This window comes from Haliaeetus leucocephalus, unplaced genomic scaffold, assembly GCF_000737465.1.
Source record: "Haliaeetus leucocephalus isolate CR32 unplaced genomic scaffold, Haliaeetus_leucocephalus-4.0 Scaffold587, whole genome shotgun sequence".
Classification (NCBI taxonomy): Eukaryota; Metazoa; Chordata; class Aves; order Accipitriformes; family Accipitridae; genus Haliaeetus; species Haliaeetus leucocephalus.
The window spans coordinates 853,364-879,650 of NW_010973023.1; the positions used below are offsets into that span (position 1 = coordinate 853,364).

Here is a 26,287-nt window from a genome sequence, read left to right on the forward strand (position 1 = left end):
GATGATGTTAGCAGTCACGTTAGTGGACTGGGCTGTCTTTTGAGTCCTGAGCTAGAGAGGTACGCATACAAAATAATCCAAAGATGAGCATACACTGTTTTAGAAGTGATATAAATTGCACTGCATACACACACATGCAAAAATAGCTCCCATAGCTGGATGACCCTGTCTGTAACAGAATACCAGGCTCTTTTGACCAGCAAGTGAAAACATAACATCCTTAGCCTCCTGACCTTACTTTAAAAATAACTTTGAAGCATTTTGTTGATCTATAGAAGAACAACATAGCATCTAACACCTATGATTTATTGATCTCTTTTCTAAAATCAGGGACCTCTAACCTAGTAGCTAATATAGCACTCAGAAAACTGGTTGCCAGGTAATATCAAAGGCAGCTGCCTAATCTGCGGGGACTGTCCCTGGTTTGCCTGCAGTGGATATTAACCACTAATCGATTTACAAAATTACAATAAACAATTATGAAAAAAAAAAAATCTATGAATCCCTCTATGAAAAATAAATATCTAAAACCTAGCACTCCTGTGCAAATAAAGCACTTGCAACCTGTTGACCCAGTTAGGAAAATGTTTAAAAATTCACATAACTCCCATGTAACATCCCCTTTCCCCAGGGCTGAAATTCCAGGGTAGTAACCCTGGAGGAGGTACCTTTTAACTAGGGCAAATCAGCTTTCCCTCTTGAAATATTACATGACATGTGTCATGCCATCTAATGACCTGCAAGTAATTTAAAGAAATTAATATCTATACTTTTGAGTTTCTTTCCTCATTACCAAAAAAATCCACTGTCCTTCTCCATCTCTACCATCTTCAGTTATGAAATTAAGACTACTCACCTGCAAAAACTATTCCCTATGTGTAAAGCCACAAATACTCCACACATAATTGGACTCTGAAAATTCGTAGGGGGTGGAAATAGCAGCCAGTATTATATTAACTGGACTAAAACTTGAGTGATCTCCTATGGGTACTGTGAAAACCTTCCTGAATTTATAGTGCCTTAGAAATGGCAGTGGGTACAGGAAGGAGTACCCTGTACAAAACAGATTCATAAAGGAGCCTATGTCTTAAAGTGGAAAGCTGTCATTTTAAATCATCTGGAAATTGAATTAGCACATACTGCTGGAGATTAGCTGTCATTTATAAAGATACTATCGGGGCTTGAAATGCAAGATATGAATTGTCTTCCTTCAAATTAGCTCAAAAAATATGGAAAGAAGAGAGGCGTTTCCATTAAAAAAAAGGTACTTTTGCTAATAGCAGAGAGTTGAGATATGCACCAAGCTTGCCAGACCTCATTTAGTTCTCTCTCTAAACAGCAAATTGCTGTTTGCCTGAACAAAAATAAAGAGCTGCAGCTCAGGATCATTAGCTACTTTATCATAAACAGGGCTGGGGGGTTTTTTTTGATCATCAGTTTGCACAAGCTTGTTTTGTTCCTGGAGTTAGGTCTTCTTACTACTTATCCTTTGCACAACACTAAGAAATAGAGGTGCTGTATCAGGTGGGCCTTGTCACCTTTCGGAAATGACTTCGACTGCATCTCAATTACTGCATCAAGCTTAAAGCTCCCCGAAGTTAAAACTCCGTGTGGCCATATGTCACTTGTGGGTTGGATGGAGGTTACTGCTCTGTCAGATTCCCTGTCCCCTCACACTCCCATTTCCATGTGCTCAGCACAGGCTTTTATGCCTATTCCAGTGCTCCTGGCCCATATTTCAGCCTCATGTGAACTACTACAAAGGCTAACTTGCAAGGTTGCAGCAGCTTTAACTTAGCATTAGATAACTGAGCAGCAGAGAACAAGGAAACTTCCTGGTTTAAACTAAACACCTTCCTTTGGTCCCCAAGCCTGCACTACACCACCCAAGGGACGTGCATAGAGAGCACACTCCCCAGGACAGGAGTCATCTTTGTGACTTCAAAAAAAAGAATGCCAACATCAGGCACAATATGGTTCGGCCCATACTGTACTACCTGCTCTTGAAGATGAGCAACACTCCAGGCATTCAGCTTTACAACCAGAAAGTGACAACCTCCATATCCCATTATCCTCCTGAAATCTGATACCAATTTACAGCCCAAGACAAAAAAAAAAAAAAAAAAAAAAAAAAAAAAAAAAAAAAAAAAGGTTAACCTCAAGATTTACAGAGCCTAACACAACAGGGCTCTGAACTTGGTAAGGGTCCCTAGAGCCTGCTACTTTCATACAGCTAATAATTTAAATAAAAGCTGCCTACAACTACCTATTTTTTTGCCTCCAGAAGCAGTTGGAGAAACCAATGCCTTCTGTAACTTTTTTTCCCTTTTTTCTTTCTTTTGGATAACAGCCATTTGGCAGAACAGAGGCGAGGGATGGGATTTTCTCCAGGATCATGACCCGGAGCTGATCAAAGAAGAGAAACGGGAAGAAGTGGAGGAAGAGATCAGAGTGCAGGTGTGCTTACAATAGTAAGAGGACACTAATAACATACATTGCCTGTGTATATTTCTCTACAGCTGCAAGAACTGGCCCTGGCATAGACCTTACCTCCTTCCAGAGTCCCTAGTATCTGTTCCTTGCTTTAACACTTGTTTAACTGAACATTTGTCTGAGGTGTGGTGGCAGAATAGAAGACATAGAAAGATTCAACTGTGTTTGTCTGGATAGGTTGATGAGTTGATGCAACAGAAACTGGAGAATCTCAAACTGGCTGTGGATGGAGAAAAGAGCGACAAACAGAAAAAAGGAAGAAAAAGTGAAAAGGTAAGAGCAGCAAGTTGGGAGAATTCAGGGTAAATCTCAATTCTCTGCCCAGATACAGTGATATTCAGTGCAAACCCTAGTCTCGCAGACATTTACTGGATCTCAAGTCAGAAGCATTTAAAAATCTATTCACCTGTGGCTTTTTTCAGGGCCTTTTCCTTTAGCTATTATTATTCCCTAATCTTTATAAATAATGCTTAGGAAAAGTTGAACTATTGCAGAGATAAATCTTTAAAAGATAGATCAGATTTTCAAGAGGGATACACACCCTTTTGAAATCCTCTGATCCAGTCAAACAGGAAAATCCAAGCAATCCCTCTCTTTAAGGTGACAGGTTCAGATTAGTACGGTCTTCCAATGAAGGCATGGATCTGGGTGCCACTAAGTTTTCCAGCTGCTGGCTGTCTTCCTCCTAAATGAGGACTAGTTCATGTGTTTCAAAACTGTACACCAAAAAAATGTTTTGGTGTTACCTTTCATTTACCTGTAACGCCACATAGATCACATACAGCCAGGTACACATTAATTATGTTACTACTTACTATTGAAGCATTTGGGAACTTGCAATTAAGCCAAGTTTATTTAAACATATAAAATGGATTGAAGACATAGATTCTTTTTAATGTGTGTTACCCAGTGAAACACAGCACACATGTTCTCATCTCGTTTCACAGCATTACCACATGCAGAATTCAACAGCCCGCAGTTCCCAGAATTCCTTACCCAAGCATTTAAACTATAGATCATGTCAGTGCAAAATAACTCAAAGCTTACAGACCCTACCATTCAATCAGCAGATCCACTTAAAATCCTCAGGGCAAATAGCCAACCCTAATCTCATGTTGTATTTCATTTCTGTAATCCTTTTAGCATGCAAATACTTGCTTTTGCTGTACTTCTACTCAAATTATATTTAAAAATGCTCTTTCACCTGACAAACGTGCAGGAGCAATTTAATAATGTAAGACTGGAGCAACTGTGAAAGCTGATACCAATTGGATTGCTAAATCCATTTCAAAAATAGGGAGGCTTAAGATACACAGACAAAATATTGCAACAATCTTCCCAAAGTTGTCATGGGCAGATGCATTTAGATCAGCTAGTCAAAACTGCTTCAAAATGTCACTCTGGACTTATAAAGCTTTGTTTGGGGTTGGGGTTTTTTCTTACAATACAGTGTTGGAATAGTTTTGGGTGGAGGGAGGTTATTTAACTTTTGTTTTCCCAAGTTGTGCCAGTAACCTGAGAGAATGAGGTGGGGGAAGAGGGGAATAAGTACTAATTAAACAATACAAGTTCCCTAAAGATTTTATCTGGGGGAAAAAAAATGAACAAAAAACCCCCAAAAACAACAAAAGAAAAAAAAAACCAGTTCTATTTTAGGGGTGGGGAATGGAAGGATGTATCCAGTTTTAGTCGAAACACATCTTCCCTATGCAAAACTATTTGAAATGTCCAATCGACATTGGCAAAGGCTTTTTCTAATTAGCATTTGCATAAATATCTCAGTCCATAAACAAACAGAGTGCATGCATACCTGTGCACACAGATTCAGATCTGCTTTATGAAAATCTGGCTTATTTAACAAGAATAATAAAGAGCTGGAAAGTTTTGAAAGCAGCTTATTAATTTGTTATTCAGCAAAAATCCTCTAGTTTTTCAAGGCATGTGTTACCACATCCTAGGTCCCATACATCTCCCCCCCAACTATGCAATGTGAAATAACAGAGGGCTTGGATTCTTATTGTAGCCATGAACAGGTCTGGAGCACAATGCAAAACATTTCCCCCCCTCCCCGCTCCAAAGGGATATTCTGCAAAGAAAAGCATTCTCATAAGGATTCAACATTCTTCAGAGAATACAAACCTTTTTCTGCACTCTGTCAGTGGCGAATGGGCAGCAAGAGTAATTTCTTTAAGTGAAATTTTACAAGTGGAGTTTTCTGTCAAGGGGCAGTTACGCCAAAATCACGATGCCGTGCATTTGGCCATCTCCTCTCTTGTAAGGAGGGATTTCTTCTACTTTCTTTGCAGGAAGACACCACAGTAGAACTAGGGCTTTTTTTGTTGCCAGGGAAAAGTCACTACCCAGGGGTACCCAGTATAGATATCCTAAGGTGCTCTTGAAAAGGCAGAGGACAAGTAGTTTACAACTTTAAAAACTCTGTCAAGTCCATATTAAAAAAAAAAAAAAAAAAAAAAATCTGTCTGACCCACAGGAGATAATTTGAGTTTGAAATCCTGTTTGAAAGTCCCTTTTATAGAGGGTTCAGCAAGGACATTTTGGAATTGGACTCAAAAGGAAAAGCAGAAGCTCCCTCCCAGTCAGTGTTTCAGATGGCTTAGGTCTTAGATAAACAAAATTTAACAGCTCCAGGCATACCAGCAGGCCACTCCTTTATTTCCATGCACTGTACTTTCTAGGCTGAACTTTACCACTCACTCCCAAACCTTCAAATACCACTCACTGCTAAAAGCTGACACTTAACCCTACCAAGAATTGCTCTTATTGCCCCTGAAGATAAAAAGCCCATTTGCCACCTTTGTGAAAGAATCATCTTGGGTGGAAAGGCAAATTGCTCTTCTCATTACAAACGGGTCTCCAGACCAGTAGGCTGGTCTGAAAATACCTAAACTAATTAAATTGCACGTAATATGCAACAAGCCACACTGCTATCATTGGAGGCACAGATCCTGTGCCTCTATCCATGTTAGAAGCATCTCACCCCACAGACTGTCCCACTGTTGTCCTTACGGTCCAGCATTGATAGGGTATATAGCCCAAGTGTCCTTGTTAAGAGACACACTGTGCTGGACTCCAATTGCTCCAGATCTGATGACTGTCACAGGAGAGGGGATGAGGATACAGCAGAAACAAAGGAATGTGGTTCAGTTCTGCTGCAAATTGCATTTTTCTTCACTATGCACAGTGGCAGCTTGTCATCTGCCCAGCCATGGGTCAGCAAGCTGGGATTGTAAGCACCTGTGTAAAAACAGGCTGAGGAAGGATTTGAAGGGAGATTGCCTCCTAACAAGGGATATGGCATTGATGTCTAGGAAGGCTGGCAAAGAGATGTCTGAAGGTCTAAGTCCCCACCCAGCCTAGAGGAGCCTATTATAAAGCACCTGGAGTGAAAGAGAAAGTGCTAGCATTTTCCAAAGTACTTGATTTCTAAAAAGTTGGTGGCATCCTTGTGCCAGCACAAGCCTTTTAGTGAAATGTTGTTGTTCCGAGTCTACCCCTTTCTGCTGACAGCCCAAGCTTGTGATTTGGGTGGCTTAACACAACCCACCAGCTTTACAAGTGTTTCTTCTAGATGGATGCCACGTACCCAACCATGGTACCCAGAGGACTTAGCAGCCAAGGGTGTTTCTCTTGGGAATCTGCAGCCAAGTAAACCACCACAGACCTGGCTTCTTTAAACTGGCTTTCCACCCCACATAAGAGCTGACAGATCAGCCCTCTACATTTACTGACCTGGAAGTTACATTTGAGTGCTTATCAGAGTGCTTTTTATCAAGCCCATTGTGCTGCTTTTCCTGCTCTGCTCCCCCAAGGATTTATTTCCGATCCAACTGCAGGTAAAGCAACCCATTGCAAGTGAACACACCCACACATAACACAAAGGCATGGGCAGAAGTCAGAAAAAAACAGAAAGAGGGGACATGGGAACCTAAGTGTGTAAAAGTTGCTTCTGAAGTAGGCCTTGCTAGCATCTCAACGCAGCTTTGGATATTCCTTTTTGATGCAGCTGGGCAGAAGCAGAGAAAACCAGAAGAGGTTAACTATAGCAATGGCTATGACAAGAATATTGACATCAGTCTAAAGACTTGGTAAGAGCAAAGCCATGGTGAATAAGGCCAGAAGACAGGCTGAGTCAGAACTGAGGAAAGGCTGGGTTTGAGGACAGCGATTCACAAGCCCTGTTGGATTTTCTGTAGCTAATGGAGATTAGCACCCAGAGCTCTCAGCCAGCTGCAGGGGCTGTAGCCTCTTTGGATGCTGTAGCTAAACCGAGAGATTAGAGATCAGAGCCCCTCATTTAGCAAGAGCTTAATAATCAGTTGGAACATCTTCAAGGACTTTTTCAGTAAAAGTATCAGAAGCTGCTCTCTATATCTTGGCATTGCCAGAAAATACTTCAGATGCACACAGTGCAAATCTGCACTTGCTCAGCTTCCCATCCAAGCATCACACATGATGCAAGGAATCCACACAAACACTTCATAGCCTGCTGCTTATATACTGTCATTTCCCTTAAACCACAGGAGTACTTTCCTCTTGTTACTTTTCCACATACTTGGTGGCAGTAGCTGCCGACAGCTGATGGCAGCAGGACTTGTATGATCACAGCCAAAGGGTGACACACATCTTGTAGTTCCAATGTGGAACAGTTCTCTCAATGAAACATTTTGGCTACGCTCTCCCTTCTGGTGCCAGAGACACTCTGCTCTGGAATCTAGTCTGAAATCAGGTCTGTATTTGCTCATAGCAACCTCTGAGCTACTCAGAACATTTTCATGAGCCCACACAGTTAGACAAGATACCACACTGTGCATGGAAGACAGTCTTCTGTCATTTGCCAGCTAATAGCTAATGCAGTTCACTACATGTGACTTATCAAAGCAGAAAATAACCAAGTAAGTGGATGGCTACACAGAAGCTAGACTGACATTTCAGAGATAGAAACAAGGAGATTTCCGTTATAAATGGTGAGCATGTTCACATTCATTAAACAGTATCATTTTCTAAATAAAAGCAGTTCCCAATAAGACATTTTGGAGAAAAGCCATTGTCTACAATTCATATTTCCCCTTATCGCATCTCAGTGTTTGCCAGATTTCCCATAAATGCTGATGTTAATTAGGAAGACACATTTTTCCCCTGCATAGTTCATTTTTGTTTTGCTCTTGAGTTACTTTATTGGTGAAGCTGCCTTGAGGACAATACCAGTTGGCCAATAAATTCAGCATATGCTTAGTGTCTTTACATAGGTAGAAATGAGCTTTTCTTCCCAGTCAGACCCCATGATATGTAATTTCTAGCTTGTTGGAAGAAAGAGAGACAAAGCTAGAGGAACAGCAGAAATAAACCACTGACAGTCTCAATATTTCCAGTTGTTAAAACAGCATGGCACATGCTTTGTGCTTCCCATTCCTTTTCTTTAGAGAAAAACCTCCACTGGCACATTCTAACACGTATTTGCTGCCAAGCTTATTTATGTAAAGAAACCCAAGGTGTACTTCTACAGATGCAAGAGTTGTTTGCATATTCTAATCCAAAACTTAAAAACATCACCTTTTCCCAGTTAGCTTAGCCACATAGTTCTGGGTTTAATTTTCATATTCATCTAGATTATCTTTGTTGTACTGTAAACAGTAACAGGTTATTTACATTGCAACTGTCCTTGGAAACTTAAAATTGATATATTTCTGAACACTGCCAATCCATTCTAGGGAAAAAAAAAATATCAAAAATCACACAGCATTTTCCAGATAATTGGATAGGATTTTTTAACTCAACAACATAGCCTCTAGAGCTCTGCAGAAGTATTCACTATTAAAAAAAGAAAGTAAACAACTCTACTCCCAAGAAAGTGAACATAAACTTTTGGAAAGAATAAGCTGTCTCGATCAACTAAGTATTTAAGCACATGCTTAAATTTAAGCTGTTGAAGAAATCCCATGGTGCACAAATGTCACTGTGTAAATAGTTCCACTGAAGTAATTCTAAAGTGCTTTGCAGAACCTAAGTATGGATACCAGTGGTGGGCACTAACATGGATTAATGATGCCCTCTCCACTACTAATTATCCTTAACCATATTTATAGCTTGTGAGCTGTAATTAATGGAGGGGCTTGACATTACTGATTCACATCTTTCTTATTTACATTTTCCATGGGTTTCTTGCAGTATGTAAAGAAACTAGTCACACAAGTCAAAACCTTCCCATAGTGAAAGTGTGGTGAAAATATCAAAAGTAGAAAGAGCAGGTCATGTTTTTCTGACCTCTTCAAGCTTCTTCCCTGAGGCATTAGGAAAGAGAAGGCAGAAGGATGTCTAATGGTTAGGAGGCTAGCCAGAAACTCAGGAGCATTGGTTTCAGGTCCTGGCCCAGCTGTAAGTACCCTGCATGACCCTCAGGGAAGCTGCCAATTTAAAAAAAAAAAAAAAAAAAAGGCATGAATGGTCTGGAGCAGCTACTTGAACCCCACACCCTTTTCCTTCCTGCTTCCCTCTTGGGTAAGGGCCATACCCACTCAACCAGAGTTGTGATCCAAAAAGGAAGGAGAGAAGAGCTTTTTCTTGGAGCAAATGACCCTTGGATTCTTTGTATGCAACCTCCGCTGGAAGGAGCGGGACTGATCACTTTGAAGTATGGTGCTCTTGGGCGCTCACTGGGGAGGTAACAGTTGCAGCTCAGGTATACAGGCTCCCTGAGCAGCTGTATTCTAGAAGGAAGCAGCAGCCACCAGGTTACTCCATGCAGGGTCCACTTTAAGAGCACCTGCCACAGGATCTGCATGAGACTTGTAGGTTGGACACAGCTCCTCAGCCCAGGGGTGCTTCACCTCTCCCACACCTTGATGAGACACTTATAAATGGGAACATCTCCTGTGCTTTTATAAATGGGCACATTACTTCCTTTCCCTCAGGGCATTCAAGGATGTGATTTTTTCTGTTTGGGTTCCTTCAGTAACAGTAACACTGAAACATTTGCTGTTCTGGCCCTCACTTTGCTTCAGTACATTCAAATATATATATCTGTACTAAGGTCACTAATTCCTGCCTGGTTTTGTGGTCCTCAGAAAAAGAAGACGACCATGAGGAAAAAGATACCTGAGGTGGAGGAAGATCTTACTCCTGACAGGTAAAGAGAAGACCCGTTTACCTGAGATTCAGACAATGAGACTGCATCCTCTTTGCATTAGATGTGCTATCAACCCTTTTCGGTTTTAATTACACAAGGAGTACCTCAACACTGCTACGCTTACCAGCATCAGGAGACCTACGATATATATAAAACCTGTTTACTAACAGTTATAAATATCCATAAAAAGCCTAGATGATTAAAAAAAATCTTTTACAGACTTGAAACACATACACTTCAGCTAAAACCTTTTTTGCATTCCCAGTCACCAGTATAGCCTTCCCAATGCCTGCCTGCCCCGCCCCCCCCCCCGGACTGATGGTTTCACAGCACCACAAATAACAGAGCAACAAAACACTGCCTTAGTGCTACACAGTACAGACCTTGTTTTTCCCCCCATCTTCAACAATGCATACAAATTAAGATCTCCATTCTGCAACACACCACTAGGGCCAGTCTCCATTAACTTCAGTCAGGTTAATTCCAGTATGCAAAGCTAAGCACATGTAACATTTATGCAGGATATTGGCCCTGTTTGCCTCCTCCCCATCCTCTCTGCAGGTGCAGAAGCACCTGGCAGTTTTGTTGACTGTCAGATTTTCCATCTCAGCTGAAGCCTGATAAGGGAGGCTGCAGACAGGCCCCTGTACTCTATAAATCACCCTTCATGTCTGAGGTATAATGTACATGTCATAAATCAGTCTTATTTATCAATAAGAGTTCTGGCAGACCTGGCAATTTCTTGTGTACCCTTGCTCTTAAGCACCCTTATTTTATTTGGGGGATTTGAGGATTTCTTCTTTTGACATTACATTTTCAGTGAGCTCGTGATGCATTCACTGATAATTTGGCCATTTTTCACCTGTACACATAACAGGTACACCTACACAGAGATATCACCACTGGGACCTGCTGACCCAGCAGCAGTGCACAGCAGGAGCAGACCCATCTCCCAGGAGAGCAGGGCTGGAGAACAGCATGAAGATGCACGCAGTCAATCACTACAGGAGGAAGCACATGGGGTTCATCCCATAAATCTATTTGTACAAGACATGCACAGCAAGACCTGGACTAGATCATTTTGGTGCTAGCACTACACAATCAGTTGATGATCTCCTTACCCACTTTAAAAAAGAAAAAAAAAACCAAAAAAAAACCCCAAAACTCTCCAAGCAAATATTTAAAGTAAATGTGTCATGGATTATAGCAGAGCATGACCTCTCTTACAAGAGCAGTGCCAAAGTCTAACAAGGATGCATATATTCTGTGCTTTTAAAGTTACTCTTGCACATACCTGCTTCTTATATATATAAACTTAATACAACATACAGGCATTTAAGAACACAAGCATTTTAGTAGCTGGCTTTTAATCAGAGTTTATGTGGCATTTTGGCTCTATGCTTTGCTCTTCCCTGCTGAGCAGGGAGGGAGGAAGCATTTTGGAAATAACCAAGAGAAGCTCAGGTTCATCTGTCTTTTGGCATGGTGGAGGGGGCACAGGGGGTTTTAGTCAACAAAGACTGATCACATCACACTTACTTGGAGGAGACTCAGGGCATGCATCATTAAGTTTGCATGGTAAAAATAATAAGACAGGAAAAGTAGAAGTCATGCTTCCAACAGAACTGTCAGGTTAGTCCCATTCTACCTTCTGCTTGTTTTATGATGCATACTCAACATAAAATCACCGAGAATAAAAGCAAGAGTCAAAGTGGCAAAATCAACACTGTTGAAGGTGTGTTAAATTTTGTATTTGCTTATCACTACTCCTATACTAATTGTTCCACTAACTGCATAAACATAAAACTTCCCAGCTGAAATGGAAAAAGGCTGCAGACCTCAAATTATATATGTAGTTTTATTAGCCAGCTGAGAGCTGCTATTAAATACTTTTATTGTAGGCATACCAGAACATCCCAATTAAGATAAATGACAAAGACAAAAAAAGCTGAGATACTGAAGGAAGAGAATGTGAAAGTGCACAAACAGCAAAAGACCTAAAAAGGTTCAAATCAGTATTGTTTATACTAACAATATCACAAGAATTTCCAACAGGCATATTCATTTTATGTAATCCTTAAAGCAATATCAATCTGTTGAACCTAGTGCCAAAAGTGTCATTGAAATTAATACTTAGAGAGAACTCCAAAAGAGAGGGTGTGGACAATGTCCACACCAATAGAAAACCAGATACAAATGTACATGTATTAAATCCTCAGTTACTGGGAGCTGTTTCCAGCCACTAATGGAGATAGGAAGAAATCATTCCACTGGAGAAGCTATACCTGTTTCCACTGTATGTTTTTCCCCCCTCAATCCTCCTTTGGCCAGCATGACCCTAACACTGCAGTAGGTGAACCACTGGTTGCACTGATCGAGTCATTCCCAGTATGTTCCTGACAAGATGAGGCTGTCTATTGCAAACAGAATAAATTCCAAGAAGAACTAATGAATTACTACTAATTGGAGAGCTAAGTGAATAGGTATAGTAGTGTTAGGATTGCTATTATTGTATAATTTAAAAATAATTTCCCAGTAATTGATATTAATGAACGAGTCTATTACACAAGTCATAACTGATCTTGTATCACCTGGAAATGGGTAATGGAATCAGTGTGAGAGGGAGCCATGCAGTCTGTGAGGTAATAAAAGAAATTCCTTGCCATAACGCAGGAAACGGTATTTATTGATTGCATATTGATGGCACTAATAACCTTTACCTCTGAGCTACAAAATACATTTATAAAGCTGAGGAAACATAAATAACTCTTAAGCTAGTTCAGTTATTGAAGGACTGAGCTTTTACTTACAGTGCCCTAGAATTTCTGAGTGATGTCTCTTGTCCGTAGGACCATCGATTCTCTGTACAGGGAACTAGTGGAAGAAGGATTACTAATAAAAGCCAAGACCGTGAATCTCTCCGATTATGTTGGTAAAGTACACGTTTTACAGCTAATATGGTGTTTAATCTAACCAAACCTCCAGCCATTCAATGTTCTCTGACCCCTATTTCCAGTCAAGAGTGAATCCAAGAGTAATTACACTTTCAGGACTTTCAAACTTGAATATCTAAGGCCATGTATGCAAATCAAGTTTGTTTCTGCAGGGTGCTTAGTACCTTTCACTTCTGCTACTGAAACCAGGACCTGTTTGTAAAGCTGGTGGTTAGCTCCAAGCACTAACACCTGGAAGCCTTGAATGTTTTTGGATGTCACAAGCCACTCTGAGGTAGAACCAGGACATCCTTTAAGGAGCACTGGCCAGGCATTGGCAAGACAATGCAAGTCTATCAGACTAGGGGTCATAATCCATCCAGAGTATTTCCCAGAGAACAGCAAAAACCATACCTTCAGCATTTGTTCATTCAGCAGAGAAGACTTGCCCTCTTACCTCCACCTCCCTGACTGCCCATGAACTTTGAGCAGTGCTTTGAGGCATATCTGGCCCTTGATTTGAGGAAGCTGTGTCTCTGTCTAGTTCTGCATTTCATAGTCCTCTTGCCCAGTTTGTTACCCGCAGCTGCAGTCAGACATGCTTGCCTATGCTTACACAGAGCAAAAAAAAAACCAAACCAAACCACTTGAAGGCTACACAGAGGTCTGACACCATCTCCAAAAGCATTTGGAGACATACAGCAAAAACACAGCAACCTTAACAGCAAAAAACCCAAGATTCAGTTGTTTCAAAGGCCACCATTACTTGAATTTGCAGACATCCAGAAGCCACAATGCCACAGGCTGTTAGTACATTATGTATTGGAGCCAGAAAAGCTAGATTGTTGTACACCACCTCTAAATGCCGTGTTTAGACAAACTCTTAGAAGCACCAATTATTTCCTTCAGAGTCTTCACCTACTCTGTTGAAGGCTGAATTAACAAGTATTCCATCCATTTTATGCTCATTAAAGATCATGAAGTAAAGTAATGGAAGATTTTCATCATTCCTTCATTCAACCAACCAGTACATCAAGGTCACTTTTGTCCAACAAACATTCCCTACCACAGATGTTTTTAAAGCACATCTTAGCCAGTGGATAATAATTAACAGCTGGTAACAAACTTGGAAACAGGCTGAGATGGCTTTGGGCCATCTTCCCTTGACCCTGAGGTTTGAAGCCTTGGCTCCTCTGCAGCATAGAGCAACACAAGGGCTGCTCCAAGTTACACCAGCAATATTCACTTCCCAGCAGCAGAAGATACTGGGCATAGAAGTGCTGAGCCTAGCAATATTCACCTGGCTGCCTACACCCATGCCAGGTCCCCCATGTGTCCCAGCACAGATGCTGGCCCATGCAGACCAAGCAGCAAGGAGATGGCCCAGACTGTCAAAGCCAGAGCTCTTTCTCGCTCAAAACTCAGTCATGCTTCTTGAGCTGCCAGAACAAGATAAAGAAGGTATTTAAAGTTGGCCTGGGATCTGGACTTTTTTTTATTATTATTACTACCAAGAAAAGCCCCTTTAAGGGTCTGAGGACACAGTCAAAGCCTGCAGAAAAATAAGTCCTCATCTGCTCAGCTTTTACGTGGCTGAAGTCTAAGCCCAGTCCCTGGCAAAAGGACAAAGAGTGGAATTGTGCTACACAGCAAGTAAAGGCACTGAAATGTCCCCCCTCTATGACAAACCGACATCACTGAACTAATTTTCTTGGTGACCTTATCTAAATTAGTCAGAGAATATCCACTGTGATTTATGTTCAGTTGCAATTAAACCCTTTGATGCCTTCTAATTAAATCTGTGAAGATTAATTCCTATCCAGTTCTTTTGATTTCTCCTTAAATAAAAGATAAAACCTGAAATGAATTTTATTCTTCAGAGGGGAGGAGGCAGCTGCACCAGGGCTTGTCTGCCTTTTTGCCCCCAAATTACAACTCCACTTTCTCTCTTAACCATTGCTAATTTACCTCTGCTCCAGAGAGCTCTAGTGCTCTCCCTTTTTATTTCCAATAAAACATGATATACTATTATTTTTTCAGTAATGTAATTCATGCTAAAAAAATAATCATTGACTACAGTCACAACTAGTTTTCCTGCTTGTGGCCCATCTTTCTGGATCTTTGTTCTCTAACATGTCTTGTATATGGACTTTGACAGAGCAAGCAACGTGATTATGGCTCTGTAACAAGAGCTGAGGGAAGATTAGATCATTTCAGTTCATGTTGGGGATTTTTAGTTTTCTTGGGTTGTTTTGTGGAGGTTGGGTTGGTTTGGGTTTTTTGTTCAGAAAAGGTGAACTGCAAAGCAAAGAGCCCCACCAAATTAGGTGACAAATGTCTACCATAGTGAGAAGCTGAGATGTGATGCAGCCAAGGGAAAGCTTGTTAAAATATTTTTTCCCCCTTTTTGAAATCCTTTTGATAGAGCATGGTTCACTGGGATTCCAGCCCTGCAAAATCCCAGATCTAGAAATCTTTTGCCAGCAGTGTGATTTATTGGTGCTACTAATGATTCTTCTCCACAAAGTTTCTTTAAAAGGTTACTCGAGACCGACTGCTCTGCTGAACACCTTCCACAGCCTGGAAGGGAAAGTCCACAGTGTGTTTAACTTCATTTTCCTTTGCAGTTCACCTTTCAAATTTCTCAGGGCCACATTCCACAACAATATCGCCCTGCTTGAGTCCCTGTCCCTTGACAGTACTGGTTTTGCTGAGAGCATGTTATATTGGTATTCTATGGTAGTTTTTCATTACTTGAGTTATGCATTTTATAACAATGCAGTGTCACATTTATTAAGCCCATGCTTCCTCCCTACAGGCGAGTACAGCTATCTGGGGACCACACTTCGTCAGGTAGATATAGAGCCAATGCCCTCTCTTGCAGATGTCAGACAGCTAATAGCACTGTATGGAATATTGCCATTAGGTAAGAGCACAGCAAAAATTACTAGAGGGCAGAATACAATGGCTTTGCTTCCTGTCAGTAACATGCATTTTTACTGGCTTTGACAGGGCTTGATTAATCGTAATCTAAAGCATTTTGCAGTATAATTGTTTTTCAATTAAGCCTTCTGAGTGAAGACCATATCATTTTAATAGTGCATAAAGGAGTTTGCACATGCTATTGTCAGGTATTGCATTTCCATACCATCTCTGTTTGCATGTTAACAGTTTGTGAATGGCAGCACATAAAAGGAAATCACTTGGGAAAGATAATAGCTAAAACAAGCTCCAGTGATCAAAATTAATCAAGTTAAGGGAAGGGCTAAGGTTGCAATTTACCTTTTACAAGCTGGCTAATGTTACTCAGTACTAAACAATGCAATCATTTAAGGAATTAGTCTGAATACATTTTGTACATCAGAGATAACACTTTTAAATGCCCTTGCAGTTCTAATGCCAGACTTAGCCAACATCTAACAAGGCTTTGCTGGGTCAGGTTGTTTGCTTTTAACATAAAATCTATCCCATATTTTAACTTGGGAATGGCATTAAGCCAAACTCTAGTTTGCAGTCTAGTTCTAGACTGCAAGAAGTGCCTGTCTCAAGGGCCTCTACTCATACTTTGCTTGCATCCTTTTCCATTCCTGTTGGATATTGGGGAGATTTTAACTAGCCATATCCTCCCCCAGGCTGTATCATTGTGTGCTGATCCCCTTTATAGGGCAAAATAGCTGACGTCTCCCTGTCTCCCATTCTAGCAAATGGAGCAGAGATGACACAGAGCTTCTGCTTTTCTCTCCCCTTTACACACCTTCCAGAAAGGCCAGTGCTTGGGCAATTCTGTACATCCATGCTCTGTGGCTCTCCTTGGGCATTTCACGCTCCCCCTGTCCCCAAAGCGGCTCGATATGTTGTAGAAAGCTTGGTGCAATAGTGCACAGGTCTGCTTCATTCAGGTTTTGGACAGAGAAGAGTGCTCCCGCTGCCCTACAGCTCAATCTGAAGAGTCAGGTTAACAAACAGGATGCTAGCAGCACCCTTGCCTTCAACCTAGATGGGGCTCTTCCCATGTAAAACACTCTCAAGATGGTTTTAGGTAAACCCTCAGGGGCAGGCTGCAGGTTTGACTGCAATCAGCTGAGACCGTGCTCAGCAGTTATCCCTGTCTGCACTGACTGCAATGTGGTATTTCACATATCAGATAACTCCTCCAAGGTTATGTTTTAACACCATCTAATCTAGTGAAATCAAGCCCCATGACACCCCCGAGGCAGGAGGAAAGAGAACCCATAAATTTTCCTGCCATTTATACAATTGGCAAAACTTCTAGGGAGAAGAGACCTTGGACTAGTTGAACAAACAAAAAGTATTTGCAATAGCAGTTTGAAAAAATGCCTTTGAGTAAAAAAAGGTATTACATAAGCCAAAAAAAAAAAGGCACAGGAATGGTTTCACCTTTTGGGTGATATGTTATGGATGATATTTTACTTAATTGGTCTCAAAACTAGTTAATCATTATGTAATTGTGTATGTGTAGAAGTGGAAGTTTTTCTCAAAATAGTCACCGGATGGCAAGGAAGGCTCCAGCTTAAATGGCATTGAGAAAATTATAAGCAGCTGAAAGGAGAAATAATAGTAGAAGATATACTTCATCTTTAACCACAGAGGAGTCTGCTGCTCCCCTCATAATAAATCTGTGTGTAATAGTAATAGATTGGTATGGAACGACCAAATATTAATAAAGCCTGGGTGGCTGACAACTTCACTACATCCTGCACAGTGCTGAAATAATGGCATTCATCTTAGCACTCAGTTCATTGTCATTTATTTGGGACATTAAACCATTAGGACACAGATAGGCAGCCCGATTGAATTTGTTTTTAAATACCATTCTTACCTAGCTGTCCCCCTTAACCTGGATAACTTTTCCAGGCTAAGCCATAGGCTCCCTCTGCAGCTCATCACTTTCGGGGCCAGTTTACCCCACTAGTCCCATAGTCTGGATAGACACCAGTCTCTTCTTCAGAAGTAGCAGATGCTCACACAAATTTTTCAAATCTGACTTTGTAACAACCACCACTACTGATACAGGACATTTTTAGGCACAGGCAGTGGTGTTACTGGACTATCAGTGGGTAAGGACAAAGCATTTGACATTCCCTGCTACTTCCATCTCTGGAGGTTCACCTGTGCCTAATTCATACAGTGACAGAGCTGCAGGGAAGACAAGTTCTATCACCACCAACCACCTAAATCTCTCTCTGTGGTTCTGTTTCCACAATGCAGGCATTTCTACTAGGCTTTCCCAGGTGATGGAGCATATTTCTTACAGCCCAGAATGAATTTACCTGGAGGAGCCAGAGAGACAGATTTAGAAATGCTGAGCAGTCACTGCTGCTAGCAGAGCAAGTGAAGCATAGCAGCCCTGGCATTTGCATTTGCTCACCCAAATAAAATTAAGGGAACAGAAAAGGATCCTTCTTGTAGCAGATACGTCATACCTACTCTGTAGCATGCAGCTGCCATGTTCCAGACTGGGGAATAACATTGGCTCCTCTACAGATAAGCTAACACTACTCTCAGCAGGTGTGCTTAGAGGTGATATCAGCAGTGAAGGATTTTGGAGCACAGCTATTCAAGTGACAGTCAGTCTCCAATGCTCACTGAACAGCAATAGCATTTAAGAAGAAAAATTACCCAAAAAAGGGAGGTGTAGGCAGAAGTTAAAGAAGAGCAAATAAAACACATGGTAACATCTGGTTTCAAAATCACTGACAAACACAGGTCCAACAGATAGTCCCATTAGCTTGTTTTCTTTAAAGACGGGGAAGCTGGAAATTGTCATTTCAGGCAGCAGGAGGAAGGAATTCTCCTAGTCCTATGTGCAACATGAGTCTATGCCCTTGTCCAGTTGCAGAAAGTGAGGACCTGCTCTGACAACAAATGCAAAGCTCAAAGCCGCAGGTACATCTCTAACTCTGCCTGACAGCTGAGGGAGGGAGTTGACAACTGCTGTGTAATTGAAGGCAAGTGTCCCTGTGCAGAGCACCAGGCTTGTCTGTACACATAGCCACCAGCAGCAGTTCCATATCAGTGCTCTTACCTTGTGTCCGTCCTCAAAAATTTACTGATGAATTACCTTTCTTTTAGCTCGCAGTTTTAGAGCAGAAGTTTGCCCATCAGAAGGTACAAATAAGGGTGGTTTAGTTTTGCTACAAACAGAGATGTTAACTCAAACATGCTACAGCCACAGCTCTGGTTACACAGAACTGAACTAAAGAGCACTTGTGCCATATTAAGGAAACAATGAATTCATGTTATAAATTATTTACAGTGAAGAAAAAAGGAAGAATCATTCCATTACCTTTATGGCAGACTTAAATGAAAGCAATAATAGTGCCATATGACTTTTTACAGGTTCCCAAACTGTCCATGAAAAGGCTCCTTTGGTGAAAGCCTTGTTACTAGCTGGACCTGCTGGTGTTGGAAAGAAAACATTGGTCCATGCCATCTGCACAGAAACAGGAGCCAATCTCTTCAACTTGTCTGCTTCCAACATTGCTGGGAAATATCCAGGCAAGAATGGCCTGCAAATGATGCTTCACATGGTTCTCAAGGTACTGTGTTTTGTGTACTTCTCACCAAGTTGGTTCAGTTCATCACATCTTTTGTGGAACAAATAAGGAATTTAATTGTAGTTCCTCCATACCAAGGAACATATATACCAGTCATACAAGGGCAAAGCTGCCCAAGGTCCAAAGGTCTGCCAACCCATTTTGAAATTCCCTCCCTGCTTTCAAGTTTTCAAAACCATTTGTTGACAGACAGTGTATGCACCACTGCAGAAGATTTAACGGCCCTTGAGAAATCACTCATAGTAGCCATATTTTTCACATTAACATTTGTGCAAGTTTTGTGTTACCTTGAATATGAAAAGCATCATAGATAAAACAAATTCTGTTCTCTATTTATATGCACATCAGTCAGGAATGCTTGCCATGCAGCATTTAATCAAATACTAGACCGGGGTGGTCAAAAATTTCCTCTCTGGGACTGTTGCTGTAAAACAGCTCTCCCCTATACTGCTCTCTGTTTACCTATCAGCAAGCTTTTCAAAAGAGGGAATCCTAGTTCAGGATTACATTAACAGAAACGTATGAGAAGTCTGGAAATTAAAGAAGGCATATGAACTGTGAAAAACATATCCCAAATCCTCTTCAGAAAAAAAGACACTCCTGGCAGGATTTCTTCCACATTTTAAGTCCTCAGCATTTTTGCTAAGGAAGGAAGCTGGTAAACATTTCCAGACAAAATACTCTTAGAAAGAAAAAACAAAGCACACACACTAGAAAAAGCCAAATACAATATTTTTCCAGTGCCAGAGGCCTACTAAAAGACTGAATTCAAATTGGCTTTCCCTGGGATTTATCAGATGTATTTTATTAAACCCACTATTATAGCAGGTTTTGTGACAGGTGCCTCCATCCCCAGAAAAGACAGGTTTTACAGTTAAAAGCAAAGCAATCCCCACGGACCCCGTTTCTTGCTGGTCAGAGCAGTGCCTAAGGAAAAGTGACGGTGCTGTGATCATGCACCTTTGATGTCTTAACACTAGCACTGGGTCTAGCACTCCCTGACACAAGCTAGTGGCATTAGACTGAGCTAATACTCCCTCTCCTTCCTCTGCTCTGCACATTTCACCCTTCTCCACTTCATTTCTGTGCCCTCATCAATAGCAAAGCACGTGCCTGGCTACAGGCGCAGCACACACACCATCCTTTCCATCATTTAGTCCCCATTAGAGCACAAGGCCTTTAAACACAGGAGAAAGGAGAGCAGCCTTTTTACTCCTATAGAAGGTTCCAGCTGAAGACATTAAGGATTTTTGTATACATACATATGTATAATTTTGTCATGGTTTAACCCCAGCCAGCAACTAAGCACCAGGCAGCCACTCACTCACTCCCCACCACCACTACCCAGTGGGATGGGGGAGAAAATCAGGAAAAGTAGTAAAACTCCTGGGTTGAGATAAGAATGGTTTAATAGAACAGAAAAGAAGAAACTAATAATGATAATGATAACACTAATAAAATGACAACAGTAGTAATAAAAGGATTGGAATGTACAAATGATGCACAGGGCAATTGTTCACCACTCGCTGACTGACACCCAGCTAGTCCCCAGGGGGCAATCCCCCGCCCCCACTTCCCAGTTCCTATACTAGATGGAACATCCCATGGTATGGAATACACCACTGGCCAGTTTGGGTCAGGTGCCCTGGCTGTGTCCTGTGCCAACTTCTTGTGCCCCTCCAGCTTTCTCGCTGGCTGGGCTTGAGAAGCTGAAAAATCCTTGACTTTAGTCTAAGCACTACTTAGCAACAACTGAAAACATCAGTGTTATCAACATTCTTCACATACTGAACTCAAAACACAGCACAGTACCAGCTACTAGGAAGACAGTTAACTCTATCCCAGCTGAAACCAGGACAAATTTATACAATAACTGGAACATACATAAAATGTGTGTGGATATCTATACCCATTAGATAAGTATATATGTACACACACGTATACACATACATGAGTCTAGACACAGGTATATAAAAACTCTTACATTTTTCCACATTACTTAAGAACAAATGGAAACATTATCTAACACCTTCCCCCAAATTACAGGCAGCAGCCCAAGCTTACTTCCCTACTGTAGCTCTTACAAAAGAAGAAGTAACACTTTGGTGAACCTCCATGAGTTACTGGGATGGAAGTTGCTCACAGTCAATCACATGAAATAAAGGCTGTCCAGGCATTCAGTTATCAAAAGGTGACTTGTTCCAACTACAACAGCACTACTGCTCCAAGATCTGCTCCTTTAACAGCAGAGCAAATGGCACAGCACAGAGTATCTCTTTCCAAGGGGTACAGCATCTGCATGCTCATTTCTGTGCAAATTCATATTGACATAGCACCAGCCTGTCTTAGCATCATTCAAACCAAGTATGCTCAATTTCCATTCCTAATTCCTTTGGTTGTTTCACCTCTCCCTGCTGCCTTCTGTCCCTATGGCCAAGTCACTGATTTGTCCAATCTGCTGATGATTTAGACTCAGATTCTGTAGGTTCCCAGAGCCAGGCTGGAAGCAATCCTCCATCCACACAGGCTCTCACCTCTGCAGTTACAATCTCTCTTTTTTTGGCCTTGACAATGTCAAATGCATCTCATTTTCCCTGTCTTTGGGAACTCTCAAGTGCCTGCCACAGCCATCTGCTCCATTTGTCCTGCCATCAGTTGCTGCTTTTTTACAACATCAATGCTCCCATCCAGTATCATAGTCCTGCACCTCCTGGGATGGAGTAACTCCATGCAACAGCACAAAGAGGTCCAGGCCGTAGCCCACCAACTAGACAGCAGCTTTGCAGGAAAGGACTGGGGGTTCTTAAGGACAGCAAGTTGAACACTAGTCAACAGCATGTCCACACAGCAAAAGTCAGCCAAATACTGGCCTATATCAGCAAGAGTATAGCCAACATCTTAAAGCAATTAATGATTCCCTGCTCTTTGGCACTTATAAGACCACAGCTGGACACTGTGTCCAGTATTGGGCTACCCTGTTACAAGATGACAGACACAGCAAGCAGGTCCAGTGGAGAGCCATGAAGACAAGGGGGCTGAAGTGTATGAGATAAGCTGAACAAATCCACTTGTTCCAGCCTAAGAGAAGGCTGGAGTGAAAGGGACTCCAACTGCTGTTTTCAGGGGCTTCATGGGATAATACAGACAGAGCCACACTCTTCCCAGAGGTGCACAGCAACAAAAGAAGAGACAATGGACACAAGTTGCAGCAAGGGAAGTTGTTTAGTGTTAGGGAAAAAGTTTCACAAGGAATCGAAGGATAAGGAATCTTTTATATCCGGATTTACATGAATTTACTGTTATTCAAGCTGAAGCAAACACAAGGGCAACACAAATTGAAAACAAATACCTTGACAAGAGGAAGCTGAACACTGGTATTTGCCCAAAAGAAGTTTATTTTTCACCATGGTAAAAAAAGTCTGGTGTAAACATATTTGGATTATTGTAAGACTACAATATACAGTGGCACATACAGCAGACAAGCCATGAAAGCAAATGGCATCTTGCAGCTGACATGCAGTATTTAATATTCACAGCTCTCAGTCTACTATGACATACCATAGTATACCTTGTTGAAGTGCCTTGTGTGCAGATGATCGCTGAAAGATTCACCACATCTCCATAATCAGACACTTCTGGTCATGTTTTTTGCAAATAGCAACTGCAACTGTTGTCAAGCAAGCTTTCTACTCCACCTTTCCAGAAGTGCCTTTATAGAGAGTTAGTCAAGCAGAATACAGACCTTCCACTTACAGTTGTAAGTGAATGACAGGAAACATGACAGTTCTTTTTCTGTTACCTTATGACCCATGTAACCATCGTTAAACACCAGGATTTAGTAAAAAAGAATTAATGGTGCTCTGTGATAAAGGTGAAGTAACCTTGCACTTTCGATTACTTATCGCATCTGCAAACAACAGAGTTTCTGTAATGAAAGGAAACTCTGGAGAGCATAAAATGACCATTAGGAAACTTTCTGTCCATAACTGAGTGTTGGCTGCTGGCAGTTGTTTCGTGGGAGACACCCTATGCAAGTGAATAGCATTGGGGAAAAAAAAAAAAAAAAAAAAAAACTTAATTTGTTTCAGATGCAAAAGCCAAATTCTTTTCCCCCCCCTCCCTTATTTTGGGAGGAGACTTGCAAGAGACATACCAGCCCTGATCCAAATGAGAGGCTTGTGTATTACTCAAAGCATGCATTTGAAAATGTCATACGGAAGAAATGACTTCTCATACCAGAACAGGAACACACCAACATTTCAATCTGCCTATTCAAAGGCAATGTAACAAAGATTAATATTAAATAGGAAAACTATTGAGAGAAGCTGCAAACACCAAGCCCGAGCACTTGTGTTCTCCATAAAGACACAGCAAACCCTGCCAGGTCAGCTCTGCTTCAGAGTGAAAAGAGAGAATCTGTCTCTAATATAGAAGCACTTCCCAGCAGTCCCCAAAACAAAACTCATCCTTCAAGCGTGTACCAGAACGTGCTGGAATATTTCAATCAAGCCACATTTTCCATGCATTAAGCCAGCCTCAACTCAGCTCTCTACCAGCTTGTACCAACCGACAGCTTGGCTCTCCCGCATTCCCATCAAGGCACAAAACACTGCTGCAGTACAACAGCTTATATAAAAGATGCAAAGAAGGATAGTGAAGGATGCATAGAAACAAAAACAAATCCAGAAAGGATCAAGGAGATAGAATGCCTGACTCTGCAACACAGAAGTGTTAAAATGCAGGTAGTTCATAAGGCTTAACTCCAAGGCAATCAAAATGACAAGCACTGGCCTTCCATTAGCAACCATAAGGCAGCCATCAGGTTAATCACTACCAGAGTGAGACAACCCCTCTCCCGTCCTTTACCAGGGCCGCAGCAGCACACAGAAAGCACATTGTACAAAAAGCCACACATGGGAAAATGTTATTAGTGCAACACTGACCAGGCTAAAAGGTTGGGAAAGAGGTGGCTAGGAGGAAATACCAACAGAGAAGTCGTGTATGTGTATCAACAGCTCAGCATGTGCTGTGCAAGCCGTCTCTACCAAGCAAGGAGTTTTACAGAGCAGCAAGCTGCAGAAATATTTCAACACCATCACTGTTAGGGGACTCTGTTGTCAGGCTATTTATTTAGGCTATTTAGCAAGTCAGAGGTGACTATGAAAGTGTTATACCAAAAAAGGAATATGATTAAGTTTATTTAAGATTAAAATATATAATCCCAGCATTTAGAGGCAACATAATTTTTGAAGTCTGTCGTTAATTTTTTTTTTTTTTTCCCCACTGAATCAGGCTCATTTCTTCGTAACCACTGCTGTATTGTCCCTTCAGACAGGTAATTTTTCTGGCAGTCTGAAGAACCAGCTACAGTTTACCCTAGTACCTTACTCTGTATTTAGCATTTCCATGCCACACAAGACTTTTCCATTACAGTTGAGGTTTGGGAACAGTACAGTCAGCCTTTCTTCCAGGCATCCCAGAACAATGCTTTTCTCTTGGTACAGTTCAGTCTGCTAGAAGCCTAGATCCTTGAAGTGTTCAATACCACCAGTACTCAAATATACAGTGTTATTTCTGTGACAAAGCAGCTCTACATTGTGTTACTCTAGTGTCAAAAAATGAAATGCATGCTGTTAGAAGACAGTATTTTATAGTTGTTTTGTATCTAACAAACCAGAATACAGTGACATCATCACTGTAGCACTGGAATATTTGCCTGGTGAGGCTCCCACAGATAAGGTCTAATCACAGGTTTCAGCATCTTGCTGCTTTGAAGCATTTCTGTAATTATAAGCTACAGAGTATTGAGCGGTTTTCAGCAACAACTTGAGCTTCCAGAAAACCTTAGTCTTGGGCCTTTTAAAAAAATTCCATCAAAGCCTTCAAGTTTGGAGGAGCCTTGTGCACATGTGCCCTGCAAGAATCAAGTTTCTGTATTTTCAAGTGTAGCAATTTAACTGTTAAACTCTGGCTCTCAAGTTTGAAAAGTTTAACCCAAGGCTTTCAAAAATGCCGTTTGATCTTTGTTGCATGTTGACAGACAGCAGGATGAGAAGGCTTTTTCTCAGTGATTTTCCTGAAGAGCAAATCAAGCTTTGGTGACCCATCAGAGACAGGTTTGCTGCGCAGGCAGCTTCTGGGTCAGTATGGTATTAGAAGGGTTAAGGAGCCATCTGCTGGCAGCTCCAACAAATTGTGGAATGCAGCAAAGCTAATAAAATTTCAATTACAAATTAATTATGTACAGTGCATTTAATTATCCATGGATTCAAACTGTCCATGGATAATTCAAATGAAGCACTTTCACGGGGGATATACAGTCTGCTACGTATCTGCCAACAATTTAAATTAGATGCCAATGGATTCTGGGTGTCTGATATGTCTTTAAAAAAAAGAAACAGCCGGGCCCACAGTGTGTTGAATTTGGTCACATTAACGTGTATCAGCACCAGAAAAATATATGCAGGCCACTTTATACATTTAGAGCATTGCCTCAAAACAGAAAGCACAGGAAAGTATGTGTTGAAGAAAGAGCCAGACCTGAGGTTATTCATTGTATTTCCACTTAGTGGGGAAATAAAAGGGACAAAAAAGGTGACAGGTATGACAACAGTAAGCATTCTTCATTAATAGTTAAAATGAAAGTATAGTCTGATTTAAAACTTAAGGCTCCATTTTAGAGGGCTTCTAACCACAGAAGTCATCTCTGAGCCAAATGGGGAAGATTCAGCACCTCCCTGACTGCAGTGGCCCCACTGAAAGGACGACTTGGTTCCCTTTGAAGTACCCAAGCAGAGTTCAAGCATTGCCAACAACTTTTATAGCCTCTGTACCCTTGCCCCCCCCTTATTCCCTTTGTCACATCATACTGCATCATCAGACACACAGGTATGGAGACTGTATTGCAGAACAGCTACGCACCTCCCCAGACATCGTACAGCTGCATTACCCGCACAAAGCAAAAATACCAAAAGGGGACTGTTCTTAGGAAGCAAACGCACAGCACCTCTTTGCCTTAACATTAGCAGGGAGGTAACCCTTGTCAACAGCTGAGACATTAACAGGTCATAAACACAAGCAAAGCGGGGAAAAGCACCACAATAACAGCAGATCCCACAGTGACAAAGCCTATTGGGTTG

The 26,287-nt window shown here is 41.4% G+C and overlaps 1 protein-coding gene across 1 annotated transcript in view; it reads left to right on the forward strand.

Annotated features, from left to right (window-relative positions):
* IQCA1 (IQ motif containing with AAA domain 1) overlaps positions 1-26,287 on the forward strand; it is a 111,359-nt gene that overhangs the window by 60,439 nt on the left and 24,633 nt on the right. Inside the window, exons 8-13 of the mRNA XM_010577995.1 lie at positions 2,351-2,457; positions 2,671-2,766; positions 9,576-9,637; positions 12,487-12,569; positions 15,389-15,496; positions 18,931-19,130. Coding sequence (XP_010576297.1) covers positions 2,351-2,457; positions 2,671-2,766; positions 9,576-9,637; positions 12,487-12,569; positions 15,389-15,496; positions 18,931-19,130 — 656 coding nt within the window. The remainder of the gene's footprint in view (positions 1-2,350; positions 2,458-2,670; positions 2,767-9,575; positions 9,638-12,486; positions 12,570-15,388; positions 15,497-18,930; positions 19,131-26,287) is intronic.